Source organism: Medicago sativa, chromosome 4 (assembly GCF_051527215.1).
Source record: "Medicago sativa cultivar Bolivia chromosome 4, Bolivia_mono, whole genome shotgun sequence".
NCBI classification, from domain to species: domain Eukaryota; kingdom Viridiplantae; phylum Streptophyta; class Magnoliopsida; order Fabales; family Fabaceae; genus Medicago; species Medicago sativa.
Genome location: NC_140752.1, coordinates 89,664,426 through 89,692,189, shown reverse-complemented (window position 1 = coordinate 89,692,189; position 27,764 = coordinate 89,664,426). Strand labels below are relative to the sequence as shown.

Below are 27,764 nucleotides of genomic sequence, written 5' to 3'. Positions count from 1 at the left end.
TGAAAAGACTCAAACAAATTTTTAAAGGACCGAAAGAAATTTTAACATAGGAAATGACTAAAATGCCCCTAGGGGCTAAACTGACTAAAAAATGACTCAACTGATATTTTTGAAATGAATTTTGACATGAGATTGAAACAAGGACTTATACAAACCAATTTAAAAGACTCAAACAATTTTCAAAGATAAAAATGAGTTAAATGCAGGAAATGACTAAAATACCCTTTTATGTGGATTTTGCAAATAACATTGAAATAAAATGCAGAGAAAGATGCAATTGATCAAAGACATATCAAATGACTTATAATGCAAGAAAAGAAGAATTAAACAAGTATTTTTAGGTCCAAAATTAGGGTATAACAGCTGCCCCTATTTAAGTTTCTTTGTCCGGAGAGTCAAGAGACGAAGTCTTAGAATCGACGGGACGAAGATACTTAAATATTAACATTTGCACTGCTTTTGGACATAAAAATACGCTTTCAGATTTTCAAAAACATGAATGCCATGCAACATTTTGATTATGAATGCAAGACAATCGAACCGGAATCTACGGGCTGTGTCACACCACCAAGGGATTTATAGACATCAAGGTAGAAAGAACGGGCAACAAATAGACAGGTACAAGCTGTTCTTTGGATCGAACTTGCCACTTGACCGAGAGATACAAACAAGAGATGGGTACAAGCTGTTCTTTGGATCGAACTTGCCACTTGACCGGAAACATAAACATATAGGCAGATACAAGCTGTTCTTTGGATCGAACTTGACACTTGATCGGAAACATAGACATATAGGCAGATACAAGCTGTTCTTTGGATCGAACTTGACACTTGATTGAAAATACAAACAGATAGACAGACACAAACTGTTCTTCGGATCGAACTGGCCGTTTGGCTGGAGACATAGACAAAAGGGTTGATACAAGCTGTTTCTTTGGATCGAACTTGCTTGTTGGATTATCACCACATCATGTGGGAGAGTGCAGACTGTTCTCTTAGATCGAACTTGTCGTTTGACCGATAACAAAGCATAAGCTGGGTACAAACTATTCTTCAGATTGAACTTGCCGTCTGACTGGTAACAAAACATAGACTGGGTACAAACTGTTCTATCGAACTTGCCGTTTGACCGATAACAAAGCATAGGCTGGGTACAAACTGTTCTATCGAACTTGCCGTTTGACCGATAACAAAGCATAGGCTGGGTACAAACTGTTCTATCGAACTTGCCGTTTGACCGATAACAAAGCATAGGCTGGGTACAAACTGTTCTATCGAACTTGCCGTTTGTCCGGAAGCATAGGTATACAAGCAGGTACAAGTGGTTCTTTTTTGGATCGAACCTGGCACTTGACCAGTGACAAGATACCAATTGAAAGTCTGGCTTAACAAGATACCAATTGAGGGTAAATTGTCATTGACTTGATTTGAAAATAGACATGACCATTTTTTGTTGGCCCAAGAGTAAACTGAGAGTTAATTGACATTGATTTGAATTGAAAATTGACATTGACATTGACATTGAAATTGGAATTGAATTTGACATTGGATATTGGAAAGTTGCAATTGACATTGAGATTGGATTGAAATTGGAATTTGACATTGGAATTGGATTGGAATTGGAATTTGACATTGGAATTGGATTGAAATTGGAATTTGACATTGGAATTGGATTGAAATTGGAATTGGAGATTGACATTGACATTGTCATTGGATGTCAACATTGGAATTGGAGATTGACATTGACATTGTCATTGGATGTCAATATTGGAATTGGAAATTGACATTGACATTGTCATTGGATGTCAATATTGGAATTGGAAATTGACATTGACATTGTCATTGGATGTCAACATTGGAATTGGAAATTGACATTGACATTGTCATTGGATGTCAACATTGGAATTGTTATTGAAGTTGAGATTGCTTTGAATTTTGACAATTGAAATTGAATTGGATTTGACAGTTGAATTTGAAATTGGAATTGACAGTTGGAATTGAGTTTGACAGTTGAAACTTTGATTGAATTTGGCAGTTGAAAGTTGGATATGCAACATGTATGTATGATATAGCAAGATTATTGGATGCATGAGCACGTAAAATGCATGATTATGCATGTATGAATGCTTGAAATGCATGATTGGCTTGGCAATTTGACAGAGAAGTTTCTCAAAGGCAGATGAGACATTGGAAGATTGGGCACGTAGTGGCTCGTGCTGCAACATATTCACAGGGGAAAAACCTCTTTTGGAGAGACCGTCGTTTGAGAGACGTATCCAACCCATGGCTGAGGGCAATAAAATATGTAAAGGAGGGACCCTTGGAAGGTTCTTGGATACAGGTCGCCGTTGCTAGGCGTGTCAGTGCTGGGTAAACATTGGATGTTCGCATCTGTGGTCAATGCTTTCATATTTTTTCATTCTTTTCATTTTTCAACCCCACTTTTGCCTGAACCGCCCTTTCGGGTTTTCGATTCACCGGGGAATAAGTATTCTTTTCACTGCCCCATTTTTGCCTGAATTTCCTTCATAGGTTGTCAATCAGCGGGGTGCTCATTTTTGCCTAAGCCGCCCTTTCGGGTTTTCAACTTAGCGAGCTTTTCATTTTCATTTTTTCATTTTCCATCTTCATTCTGTTTTTCATTCTTGCCATTGACCACAGATCATCCTGGGGAGTAACCTGTTTGTAATATGTATTGAAATAGACATTGATATTCATTCATTCATGCATGTTTCATTGAAATGTACCCTATTGCTCAGGTTTGCTTTCAAAATAGACAGAAAAAGATTTTTCAATTTTCAAAAATGTTTGTTTCAGACATTGACATTATCAAAATAGAAAGAAAATGTTTTGTATATAGCATTGAAAGTAGGAAGAAGAATAGAGTTTCAAACAGTAGAAAGGCTCAAATTGATGTAGAAGAGTGAAAGTCAGCCAAGGGCATGACTTCACGGATTTACAAAGCTTGGAAAATGGTAATTTTATTGGTTGGTGATACATTGAACACGATGACCGCTACATTTCATAGAAATTTTGAATTCACAAGTACAGAAGCCCCTGATGAAGACGCCTATTGACAGTTGCAGATGCCCCAAGGGGTGATGGTGACTTGCCAGATATAGTTACTTGTCTTTTATTGTCAACCTCATTCTTGCATGAACCGCCCTTTCGGGTTTTCGGCTCATCGAGGCGCTCATTCTTGCCTGAGTTGCGTACAATCTCAGCGAGCTCTTTCATATTTATTTTTTTTTTGTCCCTAACTTTTGCCTGGATCGCCCTTTCGGGTTTTCGATCCACCGGGAAGCGCATTTTTGCCTAGGCCGCCCTTTCGGGTTTTCGACCTACCACGCTGTTCTTTTCTTTCTAGACAAAGTATTTCTTGACTATATCGGCATTAACAGGATTTGGAAGCTCAACACCATCCATGTGTGTAAGAATCAAAGCACCACCAGAGAAAGCCTTCTTGACAACATAAGGACCTTCATAGTTAGGTGTCCACTTGCCCCTTGGGTCGGGTTGCTGACTTATCCTTCTTTTCAATACAAGTTCGCCTTCCTTGAATTCTCGAGGTCGGACTTTCTTGTCGAAAGCATTCTTCATTCGCATTTGATACAACTGTCCATGAGTCATGGCATCCATACGCTTCTCTTCAATCAGATTCAATTGATCATACCGACTTTGACACCATTCAGCCTCAGTTAACTTTGCTTCCATGATCACTCGAAGAGATGGAATCTCCACTTCTAGAGGGAGAACTGCTTCCATGCCATATACCAGAGAGAAAGGGGTTGCCCCGGTTGAACTGCGCACTGTAGTACGGTAACCATGCAAGGCAAAAGGTAGCATTTCATGCCAGTCTTTGTAAGTAGTGACCATCTTCTGAACAATCTTCTTGATGTTCTTGTTAGCGGCCTCAACTGCACCATTCATCTGAGGTCTATAAGGAGAAGAGTTGTGATGTTCAATTTTGAATTCTTCACATAAAGCTTGCATCATGCTATTGTTCAGATTGGAACCGTTGTCAGTGATGATCTTATTGGTAACACCATATCGACAGATGATGTTATTCTTGATAAACTTGACAACCACTTCCTTGGTCACATTTGCATAGGAAGCAGCTTCAACCCACTTGGTGAAATAATCAATTGCCACTAGAATGAAACGATGTCCATTGGAAGCTTTTGGTTCAATCCTTCCGATCATATCAATGCCCCACATAGAGAAAGGCCATGGGGAAGATATAACATTGAGAGCATGTGGAGGCACATGAATCTTGTCAGCATAAATTTGACATTTGTGGCATCTTTTAGCATGTTTGTGGCAGTCACACTCCATACACCCTTTATCTGGTTAATAACAAGTGCAGAATCTCCATAGATGTCAAGGTGCTTAATTCTCAGATCGAGGGCTTCTTCAATGCCCAAGATGCATGCTTCATATTCAGCTATGTTGTTTGTGCAGTCAAAGGTTATTCGAGCGGTGAAAGGAATGTGGTGCCCCTGCGGAGTTACAATGATGGCCCCGATTCCTTTACCATAAGCATTAACAGCACCATCAAACACCAATCCCCACTTGCTATTGGGATCTGGCCCTTCATTGATCAGTGGTTCTTCACAGTCTTTTGCTTTCAGATACATAACTTCTTCATCAGGGAAATCAAACTTAATCGGCTGGTAATCATCAAGAGGTTGGCAAGCAAGATGCTCAGCAAGGACACTTCCTTTGATTGCTTTCTGAGCTTTGTACACAATATCATATTCAGACAACAATATTTGCCAACGTGCGATCTTTCCAATAACAGCAGGCTTTTCAAAGATGTACTTGATTGGATCCATTCGGGATATCAACCAAGTTGTATGATTCACCATATGATGACGCAGGCGTTTGGCAGCCCAGGCTAAAGCACAACAAGTCTTTTCAAGCATTGTATACCGAGTCTCACAGTCGGTGAACTTCTTGCTCAGATAGTAGATAGCATGCTCTTTCTTGCCAGTCTCATCTTGTTGACCGAGAACACAACCAACTGAATCATCTAACACTGACAGATACATGATCAAAGGCCTTCCTTCCACCGGCGGGACAAGGATAGGTGGTTCCAACAGGTATTCTTTAATGCTATCGAAAGCTTCCTGACATTCATCATTCCATACAACAGGCTGATTCTTTCTGAGCAATTTGAAAATTGGTCCACAAGTAGTAGTTATGTGAGATATAAATCTTGAAATATAGTTCAGACGTCCGAGAAAACCTCGGACTTGCTTCTCAGTTTGAGGGGCCGGCATCTCTCTGATGGCTCGGACTTTGTCAGGGTCAACTTCAATGCCTCTTTGACTGACAATGAAGCCTAGCAACTTTCCAGATCTTACACCAAATGTGCACTTGTTAGGATTCAACCGTAGCTTGTACTTTCTCAACCTTTCAAACATCTTTCTCAAATACACAACATGCTGCTCTTCATCACTTGACTTCACAATCATATCATCAACATACACTTCAATCTCTTTGTGAATCATATCATGAAACAGAGTTGTCATACCTCTTTGATAGGTAGCACCAGCATTTATCAAGCCAAACGGCATCACTTTATAACAGAATGTTCCCCACGGAGTAATGAAGGACGTCTTTTCTCTATCTTCAGGAGACATCCGTATCTGGTTATAACCGGAGAAACCATCCATGAAAGAGAACACTTTGGATTGAGCGGTACTGTCAACAAGCACATCAATATGAGGCAATGGGAAGTTATCTTTTGGACTGGCTTTGTTCAGATCTCTGTAATCAACACACATTCGAACTTTCCCATCTTTCTTTGGTACTGGTACGATGTTGGCAATCCACTCGGGATATTCAGCTGTCATGAGGAAGCCCGCATCAATTTGCTTTTGTACTTCAGCCTTGATCTTAAGGGCCATGTCTGGACGAGACCTTCTCAATTTCTGTTTGACAGGAGGACATTCAGGTCTTGTCGGTATCCGATGTTCCACAATCTTGGGATCTAGACCCGGCATATCTTCATAGGACCATGCAAAGACATCTGGATAATCATGGAGAAGCTGAATAATCTTCTTTTTCACCTCTGGCTCAAGTGCTGCACCAATCTTGATCTCTCGCTTATTCTCTTCAGTACCCAGGTTGATAAGCTCAATCTCTTCCTGGTGAGGCTGAATGGCTCTTCTTTCTTGCTCAAGCAGTCGAGTGATCTCATGCGGTATCTCTTCATAATCATCATCCTCATCTTCAGCTTCATATACAGGGAATTCAAAATTTGGAGGAACCATAGGGTCACTGTGTTCAACGGGTTTATTATGGTTCAATCTGCATAATATGATTGGGATGATTTTAGAAAAAAGTTTTTCTATGCAGATTTTTAAAATTAATAAGAAAAATACAGATGTTTTGGTTTTTTCTGGCATTACCATTATTTCCAAGAAAAAGGCACTAAAAAGTAAAAAACAAAGAGTCGTGAGAAAAGACGACAACTTTTTATTGATTAACGGCAATGCCGAAACAAACAAGCCCTTACAAAGATATCACTTTCGCCTTGGGCAGAGCGAAAGGATTGTTATTTTGAAAACAAGAAACACATGAGCAACAAAACACATTACATGGAAGCATGCATGAGTAAAGGAACATCAATGGCTTCCCAATTTCTCGCAGTGCCTCCTGGTATAACAAATGTTGGCACGTGACTACTTCCAGCAGCGTCTTCAGCGATAGCATTGATGAACCCAGCACTGTAGAAGGTTCCCTTTGAAACAGCAGATGTCGGGGAGAATCCAAGGCCTTCTTTACGCTTGTTTTCCAAGATCTGAATCACTTTGCCCCAGCCAGCAGCTTGCCCTGCCTGGACAGCCTTCTGAGCATCCTTCAGTGAAGCCATGCTAGCACCAGCCCTCCGGGGCTCTGCACCCTCAACAGTCAAGCCTTGAAACGACGTCCCTTCAGCGGACCCTGCTTCAACACAAGAGAAAGATGATATTTGGCTAACCAGAAATGCCTCCTCACCATATACGGTGACAACCTTACCGTTTCTCATGAACTTGAGCTTCTGATGCAAAGTGGATGTGACTGCTCCAGCGTCATGGATCCATGGTCTACCGAGGAGACAACTGTAGGAAGCATTGATGTCCATGACTTGGAAGGTAATCTGAAAGGTCTCAGGACCAATAGTAATTGGTAAGTCTACTTCCCCAAGAACATCTTTGCGGGATCCATCGAAAGCCTTAACCAGATAACTACTACCCCTCAGAGAAATTCCGTGATGACTTAATTGCCTTAGTGTGGACTCAGGCATTACATTCAACGATGATCCAGTGTCCACCAAAACGTTGGATATCATGTCAGACCCACAGTGCACCGAGATATGTAGAGCCAAGTTGTGATACTTCCCTGCTTCGGGGAGTTCATCGTCACCAAACCTCAAGTTATTGCAGGCAGTAATATTACTCACTATCCCATCAAATTGATTCACAGAGACTTCATGATCGACATAAGCTTGCTCTAGTACTTTCATCAACACTTTCCTGTGGGCTTCTGAGCTCAAGAGCAGAGACAAGATGGATATCTTCGATGGAGTTTGCAGCAGCTGGTCAACAATTTTGTAACCGCTCTTTTTGATGAGCCTCAGAATTTCGTCCAGGTTAGACTCTTCAATGGGCTGGCCCGAGGGGCTGGCATTCTCTTCCTCAAGGTTAGCCATGTTTCTTCTCTTGTTCAATCTTGTCTGATGAACTCTATCTGGTTGGTAAACTTTACGAGCACGAGCCACTTTTCAGACTGCGGCGGACAAAACCAGGAGACAATGAGCACGGGAAGCCATTTGTGACCGATGAATGATGCATATGATGCATGATATGCAAATGCAAAAAGACTCTTTTTTGTTAGAGGACTTTGTCAAAGTGGTTGTGAACATCACGGAGAAACACGGTTTTATTTGAAGATCTTGAGCAAAACTAGAAGTTTAGTGGAGATGGTATCACTTGGTGGTCACATCCGTGATGTTCAAAAGATGACTTGTCTAAGTCCTCCGATAAATGCATGGAAAAAAGTTTATGCATGTATGCATGTATGCATGAATGCATGATTATGTTCAAGTTCAGAGAAAACATGGTGGGTTGAAGTTCAAAGTCGAGGAGTCATGGGTGGACACGGTGTCCGGTGAAACTATGGTTTTAGGATAATAGTAACCGGGTTCTAAAAAGGTTCCCAAGTTGCAACCTCTCCGACGTATCTCACGGTGTCACGAGACAAACACTCGCTCCATGATTATACGTGGAAGGTCTAACTTGAGTGTAGTATCGCGTGACGACTAAAACTCGAGACAACACCCGGTTTAGCCTCCGCACTACATCCTAGAAAATGGCCATGGATGGGTTTGGTTATCTACGGTTCATAGCGTCATAGAACAATTAGAAGCAAAGTGCCTAAACGCGACAACTCGCGCCGACAACATCACCCCCAAAATGCCTCAGCTATGTGGGATTGATCGCATAATCCAAAACACGAGGCAACCCCCGGAATGAATTGTCGATTATATCCCCCCTAAATCCTAAGTTCACTCAGCCCGGGTGCAGGACTTTTGATATTCTCACCCCACACGTTTGCAAGAAATTAAACATTTATTCACATAAGGAAGCAAGTAAAAGAAGCAAGTAAAAATACAAGCGCAAACGTGGAAATAAAAACTAGGCGTAACTCTCGAATCTCCCCAGTGAAGTCGCCAGCTGTTTTATCTTGGTTTTCGGGTGTCAAACATTGATTACGTTTGAACCTTTTAAACCGGTGATATCTTATTTTTTTCTTGGGAAGGGAAAAAGTAAGCAAAACCCTTGAGAATCGAGGTCCGGGAGTTGTTTTCGCTACGGGAAGGTGTTAGGCACCCATAACGACTATAGTATCCTATAGGAACCGTCTTTAATTTCTATGCGCGCGCCTTATTTTTTAAATGCTATTTTGAAATGATATTTACACCTAAGGTATTCTAAGTGAAGAATTGGAGGGAGAAGAATGTGTTTGAATTTTTATTTTATTTGAATTGAAGGAATTTTGTTCCTTGCCTACGTACCCGTTTAAGGGATCAAATCCACCGTAGTTCTCTTCCAAAAATGTTTTTGTTTTTGTTGATTGATTTTAAGTTTGAAAATGGGGTTTTGAAGAATAGAAAGAGGCCTCAAGGGCATGAGAATATGAAATTGTGAGGTTGAATTAGTCATTTGCAAAATGGGGTCTAAGTATTATTAAGATTCATTAAGATTTTGATTAAGAAAATAAAAGGAAAATTCAGTGGGGTTTTGGACCCCAAGGTTTATTATGAAAAAAAAAGTTTGAGTGAAGTTTGTTCATATTTTTTTTTGGAAAATTGATTTTTCTAAGTATAAAGCCTAAACATTCATCTAAACATACAATCCTAAACATACATCTAAACATGCATATTCTAACTATATAGTGATGTGTGTGCATGTGTCGGTGTTTGTGTCGGTGTACATTATTAGAGTCCATTGTCCATATTACATCATGCCCTAGATACATTCTATGGTCTTGCAAGAATTAAAAAATGGCATAAAAGTAAAGTACAAGAATTCCTAGGCTTTTACATTCTAACTTTGCATGAAAATTAAAGTGCAAGAAACAAAGTGGAAATGGAGGATAGGATGCTTTAAGAAACATGAAACAAAAAGATTAGCAATACAAGATATAATATGGAAAATAAAGCAAGTAGAAATTGCATAACAAAATGAGCAAAACTTAACCAAAAAGTAACAAAAACTTTAGCCAAAAAAATGGGAAAATGGACTTGAAGAATTACCATAACATCAAAGCAAATTTAAGACTTAAAATTCTCATATCAATGGTAATTTTCAAACGGTTCATTTCAGCCACATCATGAGAATCATAAGGACAAATATGTGCCAAGACCTATAGTGCATCTTTGAATCCATTTTACACATTATTTCTCATGGTAACAATACACATTACTTATGAAACAAGAAATTCACAATTTGCACTTTCAAAACAGCCAAACAAACACAATTTTCAGAGGTAAACACATTACACATTTGCATATTAAGTATTAACGCAATGTGGCAAAATGTTGGTATCAAAAACATACAAAGACTTCACAAAAATTGGCAAGAAGTGACACAAAATCACAAGAGAATTCTACATAAACTCTTATCATTTTTTAACATGCAAGAAGAAAACACAAGAATCAAGTCTCATGTATCAATATCGGCCACGAGGATGTTCATGCAATTTTTGAAAGTTTTTCCAAGATTTTACCAAAGTTAACACTAAACTAAACAAGCAATCAATATTTTCACCTATATTTTTCTAAGCAATTTTAACATGTAAAACACATCAAGAGTTAACAAAAATATCAAGAAAAACAACTAGAAAAGCTTTAGAATTTTTATCAAGCAATTTTGAGGCAAACAGGGGTCTACCTGGCAAGAAGTAGCGTGCGGATAGCAAAAATGCAGCAAAGAGCAAGAATAAGGCCCAGGCCCTTGGGAATTGAAGGTGGATCCACCAAGTTTGGTACCACTAGCATAATCTTAGCGGCTTCACTCTTCATCTGGATTATTCTTTGGTAGAGTTTCAATGTTCCATGTTTCAAGAGAAGCAAGTTCTCCCATAAGGGCATTATAGGACTTCCATCCAATTGTAGTTGTAGTATCATGCTCCTACTGATCAAATCAATTCCAGCGGCAAGCCTAGGGAGCAAATCAATTGCATCGGCAATGTGCTGTTGTTGATTTTCAACATAGCCTGCATCTTTGTTATTCACGTTACCACTTGAATCACGCAATCGCATCAACAACCAATGAAAGCAATTTCTCATGTGAGACTTCACCAATATCTGAGCTGAATCGGAGAATCGAAGAACTTGATACGAAAAACTTCCGTAAAAACTCGATCTGGACAAATACCTCTTTCTATTCTCCTCGGTTTCCGATCTGTCGCTGCTTCTTTTCACTCCATCTGGTTCCGTTTGTTTCTTCACGCTTCTGATCAGTTCGACTCGAACTTTGTACGACTTATTTTCTTCTGTTTTCACATTCGATTGCAGCACTTCCTTCACGGCCTCATTCCCTTGAGCTTGCGCGTTACGATTGCGACGTTATCGAATCTTTGCGGTTTCTTGATGAATTGTTGAGGACTGGTTTGGTGAAGGTCCACTGAGATTGATTTTCGTTGGAATTGAAGCTTTCACTGCTATTGATTTACGTTGGAATTGAAGCTCTCTTGCTGATTTGATGGCTGATTGTTGATATGAAACGTTTGGGTGTGAATTTGAGTGTTGTTGATCGTTTTTGGGATTAATTTGTGAATTGGTGATGAATTTGTGGAGGTTGAAGGTGGTGGTTGAAGGTGGTTATGGTGGAGATGTGGTGGTTATGGAGGTTGTTGAAGCTTTTGGTTATGGTGGAAGTTAGTTAGAGGAGAGAGAAAGTTGTTAGAGGAGAAAAAAAATAGAGAGAAAATAAATTATGAATTTTTGTGATTTTTGTGGAGTTTTTTTGTGAAATGATTTTGTTAATGAGACTTTGACTTGGACCTTTGACTTATATAGGTGATGAAAGGAATGCTTGGACCAATGAGGAAATGCCACATGGACTTGACTTGTAACAAACTTTTAAGAACCAATAACATTTGGACACGTGGCACTTGGACTCTAACAAATTAAAAAAGGATTAAAATGCTAATAACAAAAGTACGAGGACTAAAATGAAAATTAAACTAAAATTGAATTGAAAAAGTAAAAATGAAAATTAACGTAAAGCGAGACGATTAAACACAACAAAGCAGATTAAAATGAAACAGAGATATTATGTGAAATGACCAAAACGCCCCTAGGGACTAAAATGACTAAAAACGACTCAAATGCAATTTTAAAATGATTTTTTAACAAGGGATTAAAGCAAGAGTTTATACAAGCGAATTAAAAGACTCAGAGACAATTTTTTTAGAATTTAAACAGGGTTTTGACACATGAAAAGACCAAAATGCCCCTAGGGGCAAAACTGACTCAAAATGACTTCAAATGCAATTTTAAAATGGATTTTGACATGGAATGAAACAGAGACTTATTCTAATCAAATGAAAAGACTCAAACAAATTTTTAAAGGACCGAAAGAAATTTTAACATAGGAAATGACTAAAATGCCCCTAGGGGCTAAACTGACTAAAAAATGACTCAACTGATATTTTTGAAATGAATTTTGACATGAGATTGAAACAAGGACTTATACAAACCAATTTAAAAGACTCAAACAATTTTCAAAGATAAAAATGAGTTAAATGCAGGAAATGACTAAAATACCCTTTTATGTGGATTTTGCAAATAACATTGAAATAAAATGCAGAGAAAGATGCAATTGATCAAAGACATATCAAATGACTTATAATGCAAGAAAAGAAGAATTAAACAAGTATTTTTAGGTCCAAAATTAGGGTATAACATGATGTAACAGATACTTTATCTTCTTAGTTTTCCTCTGGCAATCCTTGTGCTTGAGAGACTAAGTTTTTTTATTTTTTAATCCATTTTAGCTTCTTAAAAAAAACATTGATGGTGTAATTTTTTGTGAGAAAAACTCCAACTTTACTTTAAGCTATCTTTCATTCATCGAGAATGAGTGATTTTAGGTCATTTTTTGACTTAGAATCACCTCTTGCATCTCTTCTTTTTTCATTTCTTTTGATCCAAATAAGTGATTTCCACATATATCAAGTTTTTTCTTGTGTTTTGTCGTCTAAGTGCAACATTGAGGGACTATTGTAGCTAGTTGTTACACATCTAGAGACCAGAGTAACTATTAGCCCAAATTTTTATCTAACCAATATCGCAAAATTGACTTAAAAATTAATAAGCTCTATTTAATTGTTATAATATCTAGCCAAGGTGAAACTTTTTCTAACAAAACAATTTCAAAATTCTCTAGTCTATTAAAATGATTTTAACTTTTTTTAGAAAAAGTTCTTATGGTTTGGTTTTACTTTTTAACTCAAAAGTCTACAAATACCAAATTTACACACAATATGTATATAGATTTAATTAGCATTTATGCATTAGCCCTAAATTGAACACTACTAAAAAAACAGTGTTTTCGGACGGAATTTTCGGACGGATAAGTTTTCGTCTTAACTTTTCGGACAGATTTGGGACGGTTTTTAAGGAGCGGAATTTTCGTCCCAAATCCGTCCCAAAATCGTGTGAATCTTTTTAGACCTATTCAAACAAGATACTTTCCCACAGATTTCGCACGAATTTCGTTAAAAAAACAAATTTGTCCCAAAACCGTGGGAAATATTGAGACAGATTTCGGACGGCCAATATTTGATGGTTTTTATTTTATTTTTAATTGGGAAATTGTTTTCATATCCCGCCTGTGTTATAAAATTTTCCCTCTCTCTCCAATTTCTTTCTTAACCCTAAAATCAATTTCACAAAAAGTTCTTTTCAAACAACAGTTTCAGATCTCTTCAATCAGCAGCTACTTTCAAAGCTTTTCGATCAATTTCTCTACTTTTCTTCACCAAATTCGCAGAGATCTACTTATTCTCAAACAGTTCCCCCACAGACCCCATCGTGTGATGTTTGGACATAGAATCAAGTCATTGTGAATGGACGATTCACAATGAAGATGAGCTCAAGGAAGAGAAGAACTCGCCCCCTTGATGAAGATGATATCGCTCTCCTCAAACCTACGTAATCCTCTCTCTCTGTCTCTCTCTAAAACCCTAATTTCCATTTTCTCTGTTTTAGCTTCACCGATCTCGTTTTTTGTAACAATCGCTTAATGTTTCACTAGCGTTTACTCTATTTTATGCTTTATAACATTGAATTCCAACTATGCTTTAACCCCTTTAGTGTTCATTGAAAAATTTGATGATTATGGATCTAGGGTTAGTTAAAAATCTGTTTTTTTTGTGGGTTTTAAAATTCTATAACGTTGAAGGTATACTCAAAACAAAGAAATTAGTTTCCTTTTAATTTACCCTCTTTTCAGATTTTGATTGGGTTTGTATAAATTGGTGCTTGTAGTAGCTGTGAACTAATGGGGGATCAAGTTAAGGTATTATCGGGGAATTGGAGTTTGGCGAGATTGAAAATTGCGACATGTTTGTTCTACGAATGGTGTTGGAATCCCCGTTACTGTCTTGGTGGTTGATTCGGTAGGATGCTGCACTGCCTATTTGTCCAAGGTTTGTATTTTGGTTGCTGGTTCCTGTTTGTTTCTGCGCTAGTTTTCTCTTTCTTGCTGCTAGCCTACTGTTTGGTCTTGCTGATCAGTTTGGCCTGTGTGTTTTATTTTGCTGTGCGAGTGGTTTGCTGTGGTTAGCAGAAAGGGTGGAGTGTTGCGAGCAGCTGGTGTAGCATGGTTCCTGATGTGTTTTGCAGTTCAGTGGCAGCTGCTGCTGTTGGTGTGTTATCAGTTTTTTTTTCCTGTTTTTGTTGTTGATTTTGGCTTATAGGGGGTTTTTTGTTGACTGGTTGTTAGGTGGAGAGGTGCTGTCATTGTTATGACCCTCTTTCTTGTATTCTTTTTCCTCCTTCGCGGGATAGTACTCCTTGTGCTAGCCTTGCTTAATATATATGATGTTTCAAAAAAAAAATTGTTAATATATCATGTTAGTATGATGTAGATGCATAGATTGTGTCATGATGTTAGGTAAAGTTTAAACTTTTATATGGTTTGACAAAATTTGAGTGTACCCAATCAATATCTTTCACCAAGAATTACTGAGGTGAGGTGCTACTAGTTTGTGTAACTATGCATTTAGGGTTGATGATGTGATTTTGGAGTCTATTTGCTCTGTAATATAGAAAGCAAGTGATATTTTTGGAGATGATTTGCTCATTTGTTGATCCATGACTTTCACTGCTAGGTTTCTTAGTTGTTAGCTTGATAACTTTTTTCGGATATGTGATTTTGTTTTACTTTATGTAGGGTTTGGGACCTTAATCCACAAGCATAAAAAAAGTGGAGAAGGAGATAAAAGATATGGCGAAGAAAGTGAATGACTTATGTGGTATGTGAACAACAGTTAGTTTGTTTCTTTTTTCTTGAATGCTTTAGTAGATGGTCTAACTTGTAATGGTCTAACTTGTAATTGTTTAAAATAAAGAAAATTACTTCTTTTTATTTTATTTTCTTGGTATTGTGGTGTATTATATTCTACGCTCCTTTTCTGTCTATAGTCACTGTGATGGTTACAATTAGTCCCCTAATTGGGTATATTTCTATGTCCAAATTTCTTCTTAAACCGAAGAAATGACTCGATAGTTGACATTATGTTGGCGTTTTATTTTGTTGCATTCATAGCGGTTTGTCTTGGCTGTTAACATATGCACACTTCCTTAGATTTTAACTTCCTGTTGTACACAATGCTTATGTATGTGTTTCAATGTTTATGATTTTTCTCTTGACAATCAAGTTGCTTAGGAAAGAAGTTTGGGGACGGAATAGACTACGGACACCTGACACTGAAATAGCAATAGGAAATTAAACTAGTGGAGTCAATACAAAACATTTTTTTTTATATTAGCAGACAAGTATGCCGAAATAAAAATATATATGTAGTGGTGTTAGTGTCCTATGTTTTTTTTATATTAGCAGTGTTGAGTTATTTTTTTAATTTGTATCGTGTCCAGTGTCTGTTCAAGTCCCTGCTTCATTAGCTAAAAACTGTTCAAAACTTTTTTTTTTTTGGATGTGTTGGAATATCAGCCGTTCATTTTCTCATCAACAATTGTTATTACTTTACTCTATTACATGAATTGTCAACTTTTGAAGAGCTAAATCCATTTCAAATGAACTTTTAATGCACATTTGTTGATTGAGAGTTTGTTTATGCTAAGCTTTGAATTTGGTTCTGCATAGTTCATGGTTATTAATATTGTTACTATTTTGAGAATGGGAAAGATCACTATTTTCTTAAATCTAGCCTCTTTCTGCTTTTTGTGCAGAGACATCGCAATGGGAACTTGTATACCTGCTGGAAGGGGTACATTGCATTACAAAGTGACAGACTACAAGAGATTGAGTGCTGGAGGGAGGTCATTCACATAACAGAATCGTTCACGCTGCTGATATGACAGGAAAAGAGATTGAGCGCGCTCTATTGAAGGCAGTTATCAACAATCCTAATATTGATGGCATAAAGTGCTTTGACATCTCAGAAAAATTTGATGAATGTTTTTAATGTTTCAATGCATTTGGTAACTGAAACATGCTGCTGGTGTTGCAGGATGGATCTGATACAACCTGTGTTACTTTCCCCTATCCCTGCTAGTGCAATTGATTGTGTTACTTTTATTGTTGAGCACTGACTAATGAACAATTTAGTCATGTTATTGTGTTAGAACATTGAGCACTTGTATGAATCTAGTTTATATAATTTTGTTTCAGGCAATGGCCATTTGTTTACTCTTGAGTTACTATTTATTTTTATTTGATTTAGTATGTATTATTGAATATAAATTGTGGCAATTCTGTAAAATAAAAAAAAATTATAACCACGTCCGAAAAGCATGGAAATTTTGTAAAGCAAATTAAATCCGTCCGAAATTCGTTGGAAATTTTTTAAATTAAATCCGTCCGAAATCCGTAGGAAATTTAATTAAATTCCGTCCCAAATCCGTTTGAAGTTTAGTCCAACGTGTTTGTGTGAAAACCGTCCGAAATCCGTCTGAAATATATTTCGGACGGAATTTGGGACGAAAATACAATTTGCGACGCGGTTGTTTCGGACAGCGCCCTATCCGTCCGAATTCCGTCCGAAAACGGATTTTCGTCCGAAATCCGTGGGAAGTTTCCGTAAATTCCGTCCCAAAACCGTCTGAAATTCCGTCCGAAAACGACCTTTTTTTAGTAGTGGAAATACGCTAGTCTACACAAAAGGAAAAGAGCTTCATATGCACTATATATTTTGAAATACCACTAGTGCTAAGTTTTGCAACTTAGCTCAATGTCCTTTTCACCCCATTAATAATCCTTTTCAGACCCCTCCCTCTGGTGCCCTACTTCATTCATTCATAATTCATTTTTCAAAACCAAGAAGAAGAAGAAAATAAACTAAGGTTGGTTAACTCTAAAGACTTATTCCATCTTTATCCTTACCTTTTTGATTATCTTCAAACACACACCACTCAACAGTGGGGATAGAGAGGGAAGAAAATAAAAAAATAATAATAAAATATTAAATTTATATCAATAAAATATCTGCAAATGTAATTGAGTATATATGTTGTTTCATATGCATAAAACCATCATGGATGAAAAGTGGTTTTTCACTTTATAAATACCCTTTCTTTATCCCCTTTACTTTACTTTCATTTTCTTATATCTCTTTGTCCTTAATATTAATTTTCTCTCCATTTTGTTTCATCACCAAAAAGGTTAGTGTTATTCAGCAAAATATTGAAACATCACTTTAAATCCTTTCACAATGATATCTCTCTTTTAGGAAAAATCAAACCATTTTTCACCTGAAAACCATGAAATTTTTTGTAGCTAAATAGCCACTGATTTAAAGGGTGAAGATGGGTTGTATCAAGTTTTAATCTTTTTCCTTTCCTTTTCCAATGAAGATTCTTCCCCATCAAACAAAACAATAGAACTAATTTAACAATCAATTTTGTTAAGATATAGACACTTTTTTTGTGAGGAAAAAATGTGTTGATGATGTTTTATACTTGATACAGGTTGAAACTATGAGTTTTCCAAACGAATCCATGCCAGATTCTCCACAGAGAGGAAAGATTGGAAGAGGGAAGATTGAGATCAAGAGGATTGAGAACACAACGAATCGCCAAGTTACGTTCTGCAAGCGTAGAAATGGCTTGCTTAAGAAGGCATATGAATTATCTGTGCTTTGTGATGCTGAAGTTGCTCTTATAGTCTTCTCGACTCGCGGCCGCCTCTATGAATATGCAAATAACAGGTAACTACTTAAGAAATTTACAAGCTTTTTGTGTTGGTGGTGTTCTTTTTCTATTTGTTTGCAGTTTTTGATAAGTCAAAGAAATGTCTCTGTTGCTTCTTTTTAAGGAACATTGAGTTTATGTTTATGTTCATGTTAATAGATCTTTTGAAGGAGTACATTAGTTAACTTAACCAAAAGAGACTAATCATTTTTGTGTTAGATTTTCCTCTTTGTATGTCTGTTTTCTGCAACCAAGATTCACTTGTGTTTGTTTCTTCTATTTTGGCCTTTATATATGTTTCTTCTATCAACTTTTTAAGTTCATTTTCTTAACCTCTTTTCTTTGTGTCCATCAAAATTTTCCTAGTATTTTTTGGTATGGTGGACACATAGATCTGGTATAACAGAAATGTATAGAAGCACTATGGTTGTTATTTGTTAGTAGCATCATTCAGGTAAGGATTTGGGAAGATTTGAAGAAGGGTTGTGAGATCAGCCAATCCCTTACTTCCTTCTTCATTTTGTTATTAGACTTTCCATTTCTTTTTTTTCTTCTTTCCCTTTCTAATGTTATTCCTCCTAATAAGGCCTAAAGCATGTGGAAAAAGCTAGTTGTCAATGAGTTAAATTGATGTTATTAATAAAATAATAAAATAGTTAAGAAAAGGCAAGGGTTATTTAGGGTTTGTGAAAAGCCTAAAACTATAGTTCCTTACTTTTTATACAAAAAATTTCTTAATGAAGAAATTATGCAGGAAAATTTCTTTTTTTATTCAACAGAATTAAATCTGATTAAGAACACTAACATCCAGATGAAGATTTTCAATTCTTAATTTCAACAAAGGGTTTCACTCAAATCTCAGCTTGGATAAACAATAGCCCTAGAAATTAGGGTTTCATTAACATCTAATTAATGAGATGGATAATAACTAATCAAGGGGATACAAATGAAAGAAAGACAGAAACTTTACAAAATTATAGTCAAAAGGGTATATTGGAAATCTCATTGTGTTGTTTAATTTCCCCAATTTAGGAAATGGGGCTTCTTGTTATTTCTGGTTAGGGCTTAAAGGACTCACTAGCTCTAGACACTGATTTCAATTTTGTCTTGGATGAAAAGAATCTTTAGTTATGTCACAAGTGATTTTTAACAAGTGAATCCTCTTTAAAGATGAATCCTAACGTTAATCATGTATAGCTTTAATTAATCTTACAGTTATCATAAGGTAAAAATCCAAATATTCTGTTCTTTTTTTTATCAATGTAAATATATTCTTTTACATAGTTAGAAAAGAACAATACAATAGAGAGTGATGATGTAATGAATAGGGTGGTTATCATAATTTCATTGTTGCTAAAGATCTTTCAAATAATAGATCAAATCTGTGAAAGTTATAGACTGAGGAAGAAAAAGGAAAGGGTTTTCTTTCTAAGCTAAATGAATGAGGTAAATGGGGGCAGAGACAACGTACGACAATTTGAGACAGCCAATGAGATTGTTATCAACATTTTTGTCTTCTTCCATGCAACGGGAAACGTACTACTGTTCCTTCTGCTACATCTATAGCAGTGTCTGCCCCTCAACCTATTTGAACGGCTGTGATTTTATCACATTCAGACAGAAAAGACTGAAAACAAAATAAAGAGAAATTTAATATTATTTTAATATTTTACTAATAAGTTTGGTAAAAAAACAAGGTAGGTAATAAATTGTATTTGAGAGTATTATCCAATGTGTATGAGATGGTTCCTTCATATGGCAGTGGAAATTATTAAAAAAAACACTAAAAATGGTTGAACCAATCATATTTAGGAACCTGAGCCAGCGTGGCAGGTGCAGCCAATCAATGGCTCGACGAAATTAAGGTATCATTGGCCAAATATGCTGAAAATGAAACAAAAATAAAAAGGGTTTTTTACCATTTCTTTTTATGTTATTATTTATTATATTTTATTTTCAACACATCCAATCAACTTGGTTTCTGATAAATACACATCTAATCAATATTGACGTCAAGGTTTTGAGGAATGATATCTTTAGATGTGTTTTTCAAGATTGTGTTTTAAGGTTCAGTTTACTCAACCAGCTGGATGATTTGACTGCAAATTATATCATTATTTTGAAACTGATTTATTACTTTACTTTGTTCAACGAGTAACTGAAATATTTGGATGAAGATTCATAAAAAAAATGGATAAAGAAGATATGTAGAATATAGTCTACTTTTTATGATAACAGTATATTGATTGATTCAGCTTCAAAGGTAGCGGTTTCTGGTATCTAGAATAGAAGTAATGTATAGTTGATAAGTTTATAAATTACATGTTTCTTAATAATTTTATACACTTATGTTTGGTTACTCTCTGGACAAGTTAGTCCATGACGCTTTTGTGATTTTGCAAAAGTTCAACGTTAGAACTTCAATAAATAATGTCACCGTGATTTTGCCAAAACCAACTTAATACCAAATATGTGTGTCAATTTCAAAACATACTTTGTGCATGTTTGGTTGTGTGTGGCATCAATATTTCTCGTGTTTGTGACTTCACCGAAGCAACAAATCCAAGCTTTGGTCCATCGCACGGTGGCATCATGAGTTTTCAAACTTGCACTTTGACAAATTGAGAATAAGTAATTTAGTGTACATGTGATTTTATGCTAACCTTTACATTAAACTTTTTTTTTTGACAAAACCTTTACATTAAACTTGTTTTCAAATAGAAATATACGAATATAAATTTATTCACTTTAAACTCAATTTTACGAAATCAAATTCCTTCAAATATATATTTACCAAACACTAAACATACACTACTTACAACATGAGTTGGCACAACATTATGATTCCAGCCCCTCTCTTTCTCAAAATCAAAAATTTGGAAATGAGCCTTCTATTGGTATGGGCGTTGTGCCTGGGTATATGGACTATGGAGAATGAGTGTACTGATATGATGTATCTGATGTGATATTAGCTATAGTTTGTTCCTGTTTTAATTTTCCTGCATAATATATTTCTCCCTTGACTAATGTCCTAAAAATTTCAAACGGTTTGAATTCTAGATTTTATTAATTTGTGGCCAGGAATGTGACAGTCATTTTTTTTGGTTAGCAATTGATAATATTTCATGATGATAATTAAGAATTCAGAAATATTATCAATTGTCCTTTATTATATGCCATTGCCAAGCCATACTTAGCATAATTGATGAACATGATTTGTAAATGATACTATATATACTACTTTTCAGTGTCAAAGCATCAATTGAGAGGTACAAGAAAGCATGTTCAGATTCTTCTGGTGCTAAATCAGCTTCTGAGTCTAATGTTCAGGTATTCATTATTTCTTCACTACAATTACACAGCCACAAACACAAGCACAAGCACAATGTAAAGTAATGTAATAAATAAACTAACCCCTTTAAACATGATTGCTTAATTTCAGTATTACCAGCAAGAAGCTGCCAAACTGCGTGTGCAAATCAGTAACTTGCAGAATCATAACAGGTAAATTGAACAAGTGTCTTATACTTTCATGTATTAGGAGTTAGGACAAGCAAAGAGATCTTTAGCATTTTAAATGTTTCTAAATAGTGATGAAAATATTTTAATTATGCAGGCAAATGATGGGTGAATCTTTGAGCAATATGAATGGTAAGGATCTCAGAAACCTTGAGAGTAAATTAGAAAAAGGAATTAGCAGAATTCGTTCCAAGAAGGTACTTATAATCACAAGACAAGATTCTTAATTTCTGTATCAATTAAATTAATAGATGATGCAATATTCTGCTGATAAATACTAATGTTTTCCTTCTAACTTTGTTTGTGCTACATCAGAATGAAATGCTGTTTGCAGAACTTGAGTACATGCAGAAGAGGGTAAATATTTTCTTTGTATTCATTTTTCAATAAACTTTTCAACTTACATTTTCCTTTGTTTTTGTCAACATTAATTGGTTAGTCATTGGTTCAAAAAGGCGATAATACAAAATATTCATAACACCTTATCTATTGATTATACATTAGTCATTTCAACTAATAATTTGATTAGCTTGCAGGCTAGCTTGTGTGACCAAAATAAATTTGTTTCATAATGAAATAACCTCCATATTTGAAGACATGTATTGTATGATAACAAACAAGATTTTGTATAATAACATTTTTCAAAGTATGATAACTAAAATGTACATATATATTACATACAGGAGGTAGAGTTGCATAATAGTAACCAAGTTCTTAGAGCAAAGGTTTGTTGTTGTCTCTCTGTCCTAATATATGTAATGTTTGAAATCATCATATCAATTACTAACTATGGCATTTTATTTTTGTTTATTGCTATGTAGATATCAGAAAGTGAGCAGAGGAACAACCATAATGTTAATGTGTTGCCTGGAGGCACAAGCTTTGAATGCATGCAACCTCAGCCGCAGTTTGACTCTCGCGGCTACTTTCAAGTGAACGAATTACAACCCAATGATCAGTATGCCAGGCAAGATCAGATGTCTCTTCAATTTGTGTAAGGTAATTAGCTCTTCACATTCATTCTATATATAACTTTACGATAATTATTTTCAATATTAGTTAACTTTAAATGAACTAATTATCTTGTTTATAGTGTTCAATCCGTGCTGCTTGCATTTTTCCTTAACTAGTTGATCACTGATATTTGTCTATCAAAAGAAGAATAAAAAACTTAATAGTGTTCATATATTCATAACAAATGCAGGTGTAGAATGAAGTCAATGGTTTTATGCATAGAAACTAACAAGTCATTACCTCTTTAACAGTTTCATACAAATTGATATTTTGTTAAATAACTTTATTTTAGCCTATAGTTTTTATTTAATAATATGAGTAAAACTTGCTTATATTATTATGTTATCTGTAAATAATTAGCAACTTATTTAAATTTTGGTATGCATGATACATCATACAACCGTTGAATTTGTTAATTATAGTGTTAAGAAGACTTACTATTAGAGTAACTGAGTCTTAGATCATATACACACCTGAATCTATGGACACTTGACTCATTTTATATATTCAGAATAATCAAACATGAAATCTAATAAGTACTCATTTATTTTTTACTCTTGTGCAGTTGATCGATGTGTTCGTGGTTGAGAAGAGCAAAGACTTAGATTTTCTGTTATTATTGTAATATGGGAATCTTATGATAGCAGATGGCTAAATGAAATATAAGCAGAACTATGTGGAGGGGATTTATTTAACAACTTCCCTTCAAAACTTTGTAGTGGCTTTGTAGACTTTCATAAGCTTAATTACTCATGTATAATCTATCTATTGTGAAAGCTTCTATGACCTATTTAGCTTATCTACTAAGACATTAAGTATGGAGATTACACATTGGCATGTGTCAACCTTATTCTACTTTCCATATTTCCAAATTTACAATATCAATTTTACTAATTAATTGCAATCTAGTATATGATTATCAGAGGCTTCCATCTTCTTACATGAGTAGATAAATATAGACAAGAGAGATCCATCTTGTTTACAATTTAACAAGACGACAGATATCCATTGGATATGCAAAGGATGGAGCAGGAGCATTATAAGCTAAGTTTGCAGACAATTTGTTGACCACCTCAGTTGGATGAAATGCATCAAAAAATGGATGTAGGTTTCTTGCTTTGCACGGTTTCGTATTAGGGATACACTGTCCGTTTGACCCCACTTTGCAACATTTCACAAGATCTGAAATCAACATGTTATTGTTATTACAGCAACCATAGTTAATATTATACAATCAATGTTTCTATCTACTTTAGGGTATGTTTGTACAACTTTTTTCTTAGAAATTTTATTGCTATTTTTTTTAAAAAAATATATAAATATAACTTTTGGAAGTTTTCATCTATCTGTTACAACTTTAAAAAAAAAAAAATAGAATCTGAAAAAAAATCTATAAAACACTTCAAATTATTTGGTTACGGATTATGAAAATAAATGATTTTGATATTCAATAATTTATAGATTAATTTAAGAGATTTCTTTTTAAAAAAAACATAAGCTATTTTGTGTTTGTTTTTTGTAATAAAAATTACTTTATTTTATATGGAGTGACAAATACCACATGAAACTCAAACATACAAATGGAGATTCCAAGTTCAAACTCAAAAACACCTTGAATATTAGAACTTACAATTTCATTATGTGTCAGTTGAGCTATGACTTACACATTGAAAATTATAAAAAAGTTGACTTTTTGCGGAGAAACTACTCTTTTCAGATTCTCATTTCTTAAAAAAGTGTACATCAGACGGATGAAAACTTATAAAAGCCACCTTTTTGGAAGAAAATCTATAATAAACTATTGAATGTTCATGTTCTAAAGGCATTATTTTTGGTATTAAGTTTAACTTTATATAACTTAAACCCTGTCAAATGATTTGGTATATTTGTTATGGGAAGAAAAAATGTTTCAAATACCTGGTAGCTTTAACTGACTATGTCTTATGACAGCACTGTTAATGAAGATGAATTTGGAATCAGTTAATTCTTTATTCAAACGATCAACGAGGGCTTTAAGTTTGTCATTGAAAAGTAGTGCTGCATTATTCTCCTCTTGAATACACCTTGAATCATTTTTCCCATGGGTAGAAATTTCATGTGGAACGCAACCTAGAAGGCCTAATCCAACTAAGGAAAACTTTCTTGCTCCAAGCCCATGTATACCCTGCACATGCACTCACACAAATCAGATAAACATTAACTGCTGCAAATAAATCATGTGATTGTTAAGCAACTTCCTACAAGTGATGTTCAAATATTAAACTCCCACATGTGATAATTCATTCATGGACAAAGTGAGTGTACACTATAAAGTGGCGACGATTTCTTATCTCATCCTACTAGTTTCTCAAGCGCTCTACAACACGTTAAAAAATGTAAAAACACGTAAAAACACCCTTGAACACCTTACATTTTTTTGGATTTCATAATCCGACCTAAATGTAATGGGTGCGAAAAGAAATTGTCTAAAATAACCGCATTACTCCACTAACTGGGTTCTACAGAAAGTCCAGCATGGTATTAGAGACCAATATGATCTAATGGCATATACCAATCCCCAAAACATTATAAAAAAAAACAAAAAGGAGCTTCCTACACCCGATTATTCTTAAAATCTACTCCCACCCAGATTTATTCATCCGGATGTGCGAAGAAACGATGATTTTTCCCTACAGGGGTGTGATTTTTAAGAACTCATTAGAGTTAAAAGTAGCTCTAAAAAATTAAACTAAGTCTAAACAAATTAAAAAATTAAATAAACTAGCCTCTAACTCAACAAATTAAAGTATACTACCCAAGCTTCCAAAGTAATTTTAGGGGGTTTGAAACGAAACTCCTAATATACTATTGTACCAGAGCCCAATATAACATAATAGTCCATACCAATCCCAAAAAAAAAACTAAAAATAAATAAATTAAACCGAGCCTAAACAAAAAGAAAATCAACAAAATAGAAAGGTAAAAAATGGTACACTATCAGAACTTAACCAATAAAAATTTAAGAATTACGCTAACAAGTGCTCTTTTTAACACACTTTTTTATTGGTTAAATTTGTAAATCCCGCTAAGTTTATTTGGGATCTACATGATTAGTAGAATCAATTTGAATTTCAACTGGAAAAAAAAAAAAAGTGTTCTTAGCACCCTCAAAAACTAATTTGGTTGGGGTGAAGTCCAAATTGTTCGAACTAAACTTTTGAAACATATGTATCCATAAGTTTAAACATTTAAGCCTAGTCAACAACACTTTGTTAATTGGGTCTATGCTAAAAATGCAACTAGTAAACACCTTTAAATAAGTTGATAATTCTTGGACAAGAGCTGCAGCATACTGATCAGTAGTGTACTTTCCTTTAGTTGGATAATGTTGTGGCAGGAGGTAATTGTTAAGGTAATCGTTGCTGCCTATATTCACATAATACAAACACTTATTAAGGTGTTGTTGCACTTTGTCATATCCAAGTTTCTTAGCAATTTGGGAAACAATGTCTGTGTGATGTTGTAACTGCAATCCCATGCTGATATCTGGACCCTGGAATCAACATTGCCAAAGTGACTAATAAATTTGTGATATAATCTTACAAGTTACAAAGACATGTATAAGGTAGGATGACAAATCACTCACACACAAATCATGACACATAAATACTTGAAGAATTACATAAACTTCAATGTGACATTTATATTGTACCAAAATTTAAGATAAATATAATTGAATTAAAAGAGCTTGACTTATACCAAGTGTGTTCCAGTCTCATTGCGGATCCCTGCTGCACCGGATGCATAATTAACACCTTGAACTATGTCTGCACCATGGGTATTTGCATAAGGTGGGATAAAGTGGTCAAATCCCAAAAGTTCAGCTGCAATAGTAGAATTCTTGGATCAATATAAATGCACCAAATAATTTGATTAAAGAATGACACAAAAATAAAATGCAAAAATACGTGTATGTGAATTTATAGTTTTCCTTGTTATCAAAATTTAGGAGACACTATATAACACAATTCAAAACCATGTCCTAAATTTGAATCTAAGATTGCCAAAGGTGCTTAATTAATCTTAGAATTTAGACCGAACTTAATTCAAATATTACAAAACGTAAGATGAGAACTGTCCGCAACTTATAAACATATTTTCAAACTATATCTCGCCCAATATAAAAATTTGTCGGCATGAATATATTCAAATATGAGAAAATATTACTGATTATGTCAACTGAAGTACGGCCATTGGTAAATCTTCCCGTAGGACCAGCAGGAAAATCAATCCCATAAGGCCTGTAATTAACTTTGGCATCGGTAGCTAGGTTATTGTTGTTTCCACTGTCCGATAAAGAATCTCCAAAAATGAAAAGACATGGAACTTGGGGCTTCCCAACAACACAATATGTTGCACTTGAGAAGAAGAAAAGCACCATCCATAACTTAGTCTTATGATCCATATTAAAGAGAAAAAATGTCAAAAGTTTGTTCTGATCCAAAATATTTGGAATCTAAGCATGAGATTTGCAAGTGTGTAGCTAAATATATATATATATATATATATATATATAGAGAGAGAGAGAGAGAGAGAGAGAGAGATGAAAGACAAAAATTTGTATGACCTTGTTTTGTGGTGTGAAATTTGTTGAAACAATTTATCTTACACGCCTCATATATAGTGAAGTGAAATAATGCCATGCATGCACTATTGGATAAATGACTAGTGGAGCCTACAAAAGAGAAGACTAGTTCAACGGTTTGTCATGAATATAACGACCATAAAATTCTCAAAGTTTTGAAAAAACGACAAATGTACAATTTAGAGAGGAAACTTGCTCTCCGTTGAAATGTCCTATTTACCGCGTAGTATTAGATGAAACTTAATCAAGTGAAGAGATTAGAGGAAACTTCACCAAGGAAAGACTAGTACGTACAAGTGTACAAGTTTAGATGAAACTTACTCAAAAAAATGAAGTAAAGACTCATGCAATTACAAGTTTAAAGGAAACTTAATCAAAAAAGTGAAGTAAAGACACCTACGAATAAGGTGGGAATAGGCTGAGCCGAGTTAAACTTTGTCGAACACAAGTCTAACCTTATAAAAAAATTAAGACTTAAGTCTGACCTATTATCTATTACGGACTTATTTTTAGTCTAGGACTAGGATCTAGACTTTTTGAAAGTATAGTATGACTTGGTTAGCCTAATTAAAGACATTGTATTTCATATTGACATCATTAAATAAATAAAATGTCATATCGTTAAAACGAATTAATAGACCAATGAAATTAAACTTCATTTTGATATTTAATATAA

The 27,764-nt window shown here is 35.1% G+C and overlaps 2 protein-coding genes and 1 long non-coding RNA gene across 4 annotated transcripts; 2 read left to right on the top strand and 1 right to left on the bottom strand.

Annotated features, from left to right (window-relative positions):
* The first annotated feature begins 13,477 nt into the window (after positions 1–13,477).
* LOC146933513 (uncharacterized) lies at positions 13,478–16,432 on the top strand. Its single transcript, XR_015007492.1, has 4 exons — positions 13,478–13,710; positions 14,047–14,426; positions 14,954–15,035; positions 15,973–16,432. It is a non-coding gene; the product is annotated as an uncharacterized LOC146933513 (long non-coding RNA).
* Positions 16,433–17,247: 815 nt separating this feature from the next.
* LOC146933512 (floral homeotic protein AGAMOUS-like) lies at positions 17,248–23,319 on the top strand. Of its 2 annotated transcripts, XM_085705309.1 has the most exons (9): positions 17,248–17,403; positions 17,710–17,948; positions 21,180–21,261; positions 21,374–21,435; positions 21,548–21,647; positions 21,766–21,807; positions 22,134–22,175; positions 22,272–22,449; positions 23,030–23,319. In XM_085705309.1, exons 1-8 carry the CDS (start codon positions 17,281–17,283, stop codon positions 22,446–22,448), a joined length of 867 nt encoding a protein of 288 aa, XP_085561435.1. In that variant the 5' UTR covers positions 17,248–17,280; the 3' UTR covers position 22,449; positions 23,030–23,319. The 2 variants fall into 2 exon arrangements, with proteins under 2 accessions (XP_085561435.1, XP_085561436.1); XM_085705310.1 differs by lacking the exon at positions 22,134–22,175.
* Positions 23,128–27,095, bottom strand: LOC146933511 (GDSL esterase/lipase At1g29670-like). Its single transcript, XM_085705308.1, has 5 exons — positions 26,671–27,095; positions 26,203–26,327; positions 25,754–25,996; positions 24,382–24,628; positions 23,128–23,646 (listed from the first exon to the last, which is right to left on the bottom strand). The coding sequence occupies exons 1-5, from the start codon at positions 26,906–26,908 to the stop codon at positions 23,444–23,446; spliced, it is 1,056 nt and encodes a 351-aa protein (XP_085561434.1). The 5' UTR covers positions 26,909–27,095; the 3' UTR covers positions 23,128–23,443.
* Between the last annotated feature and the right edge of the window lie 669 nt (positions 27,096–27,764).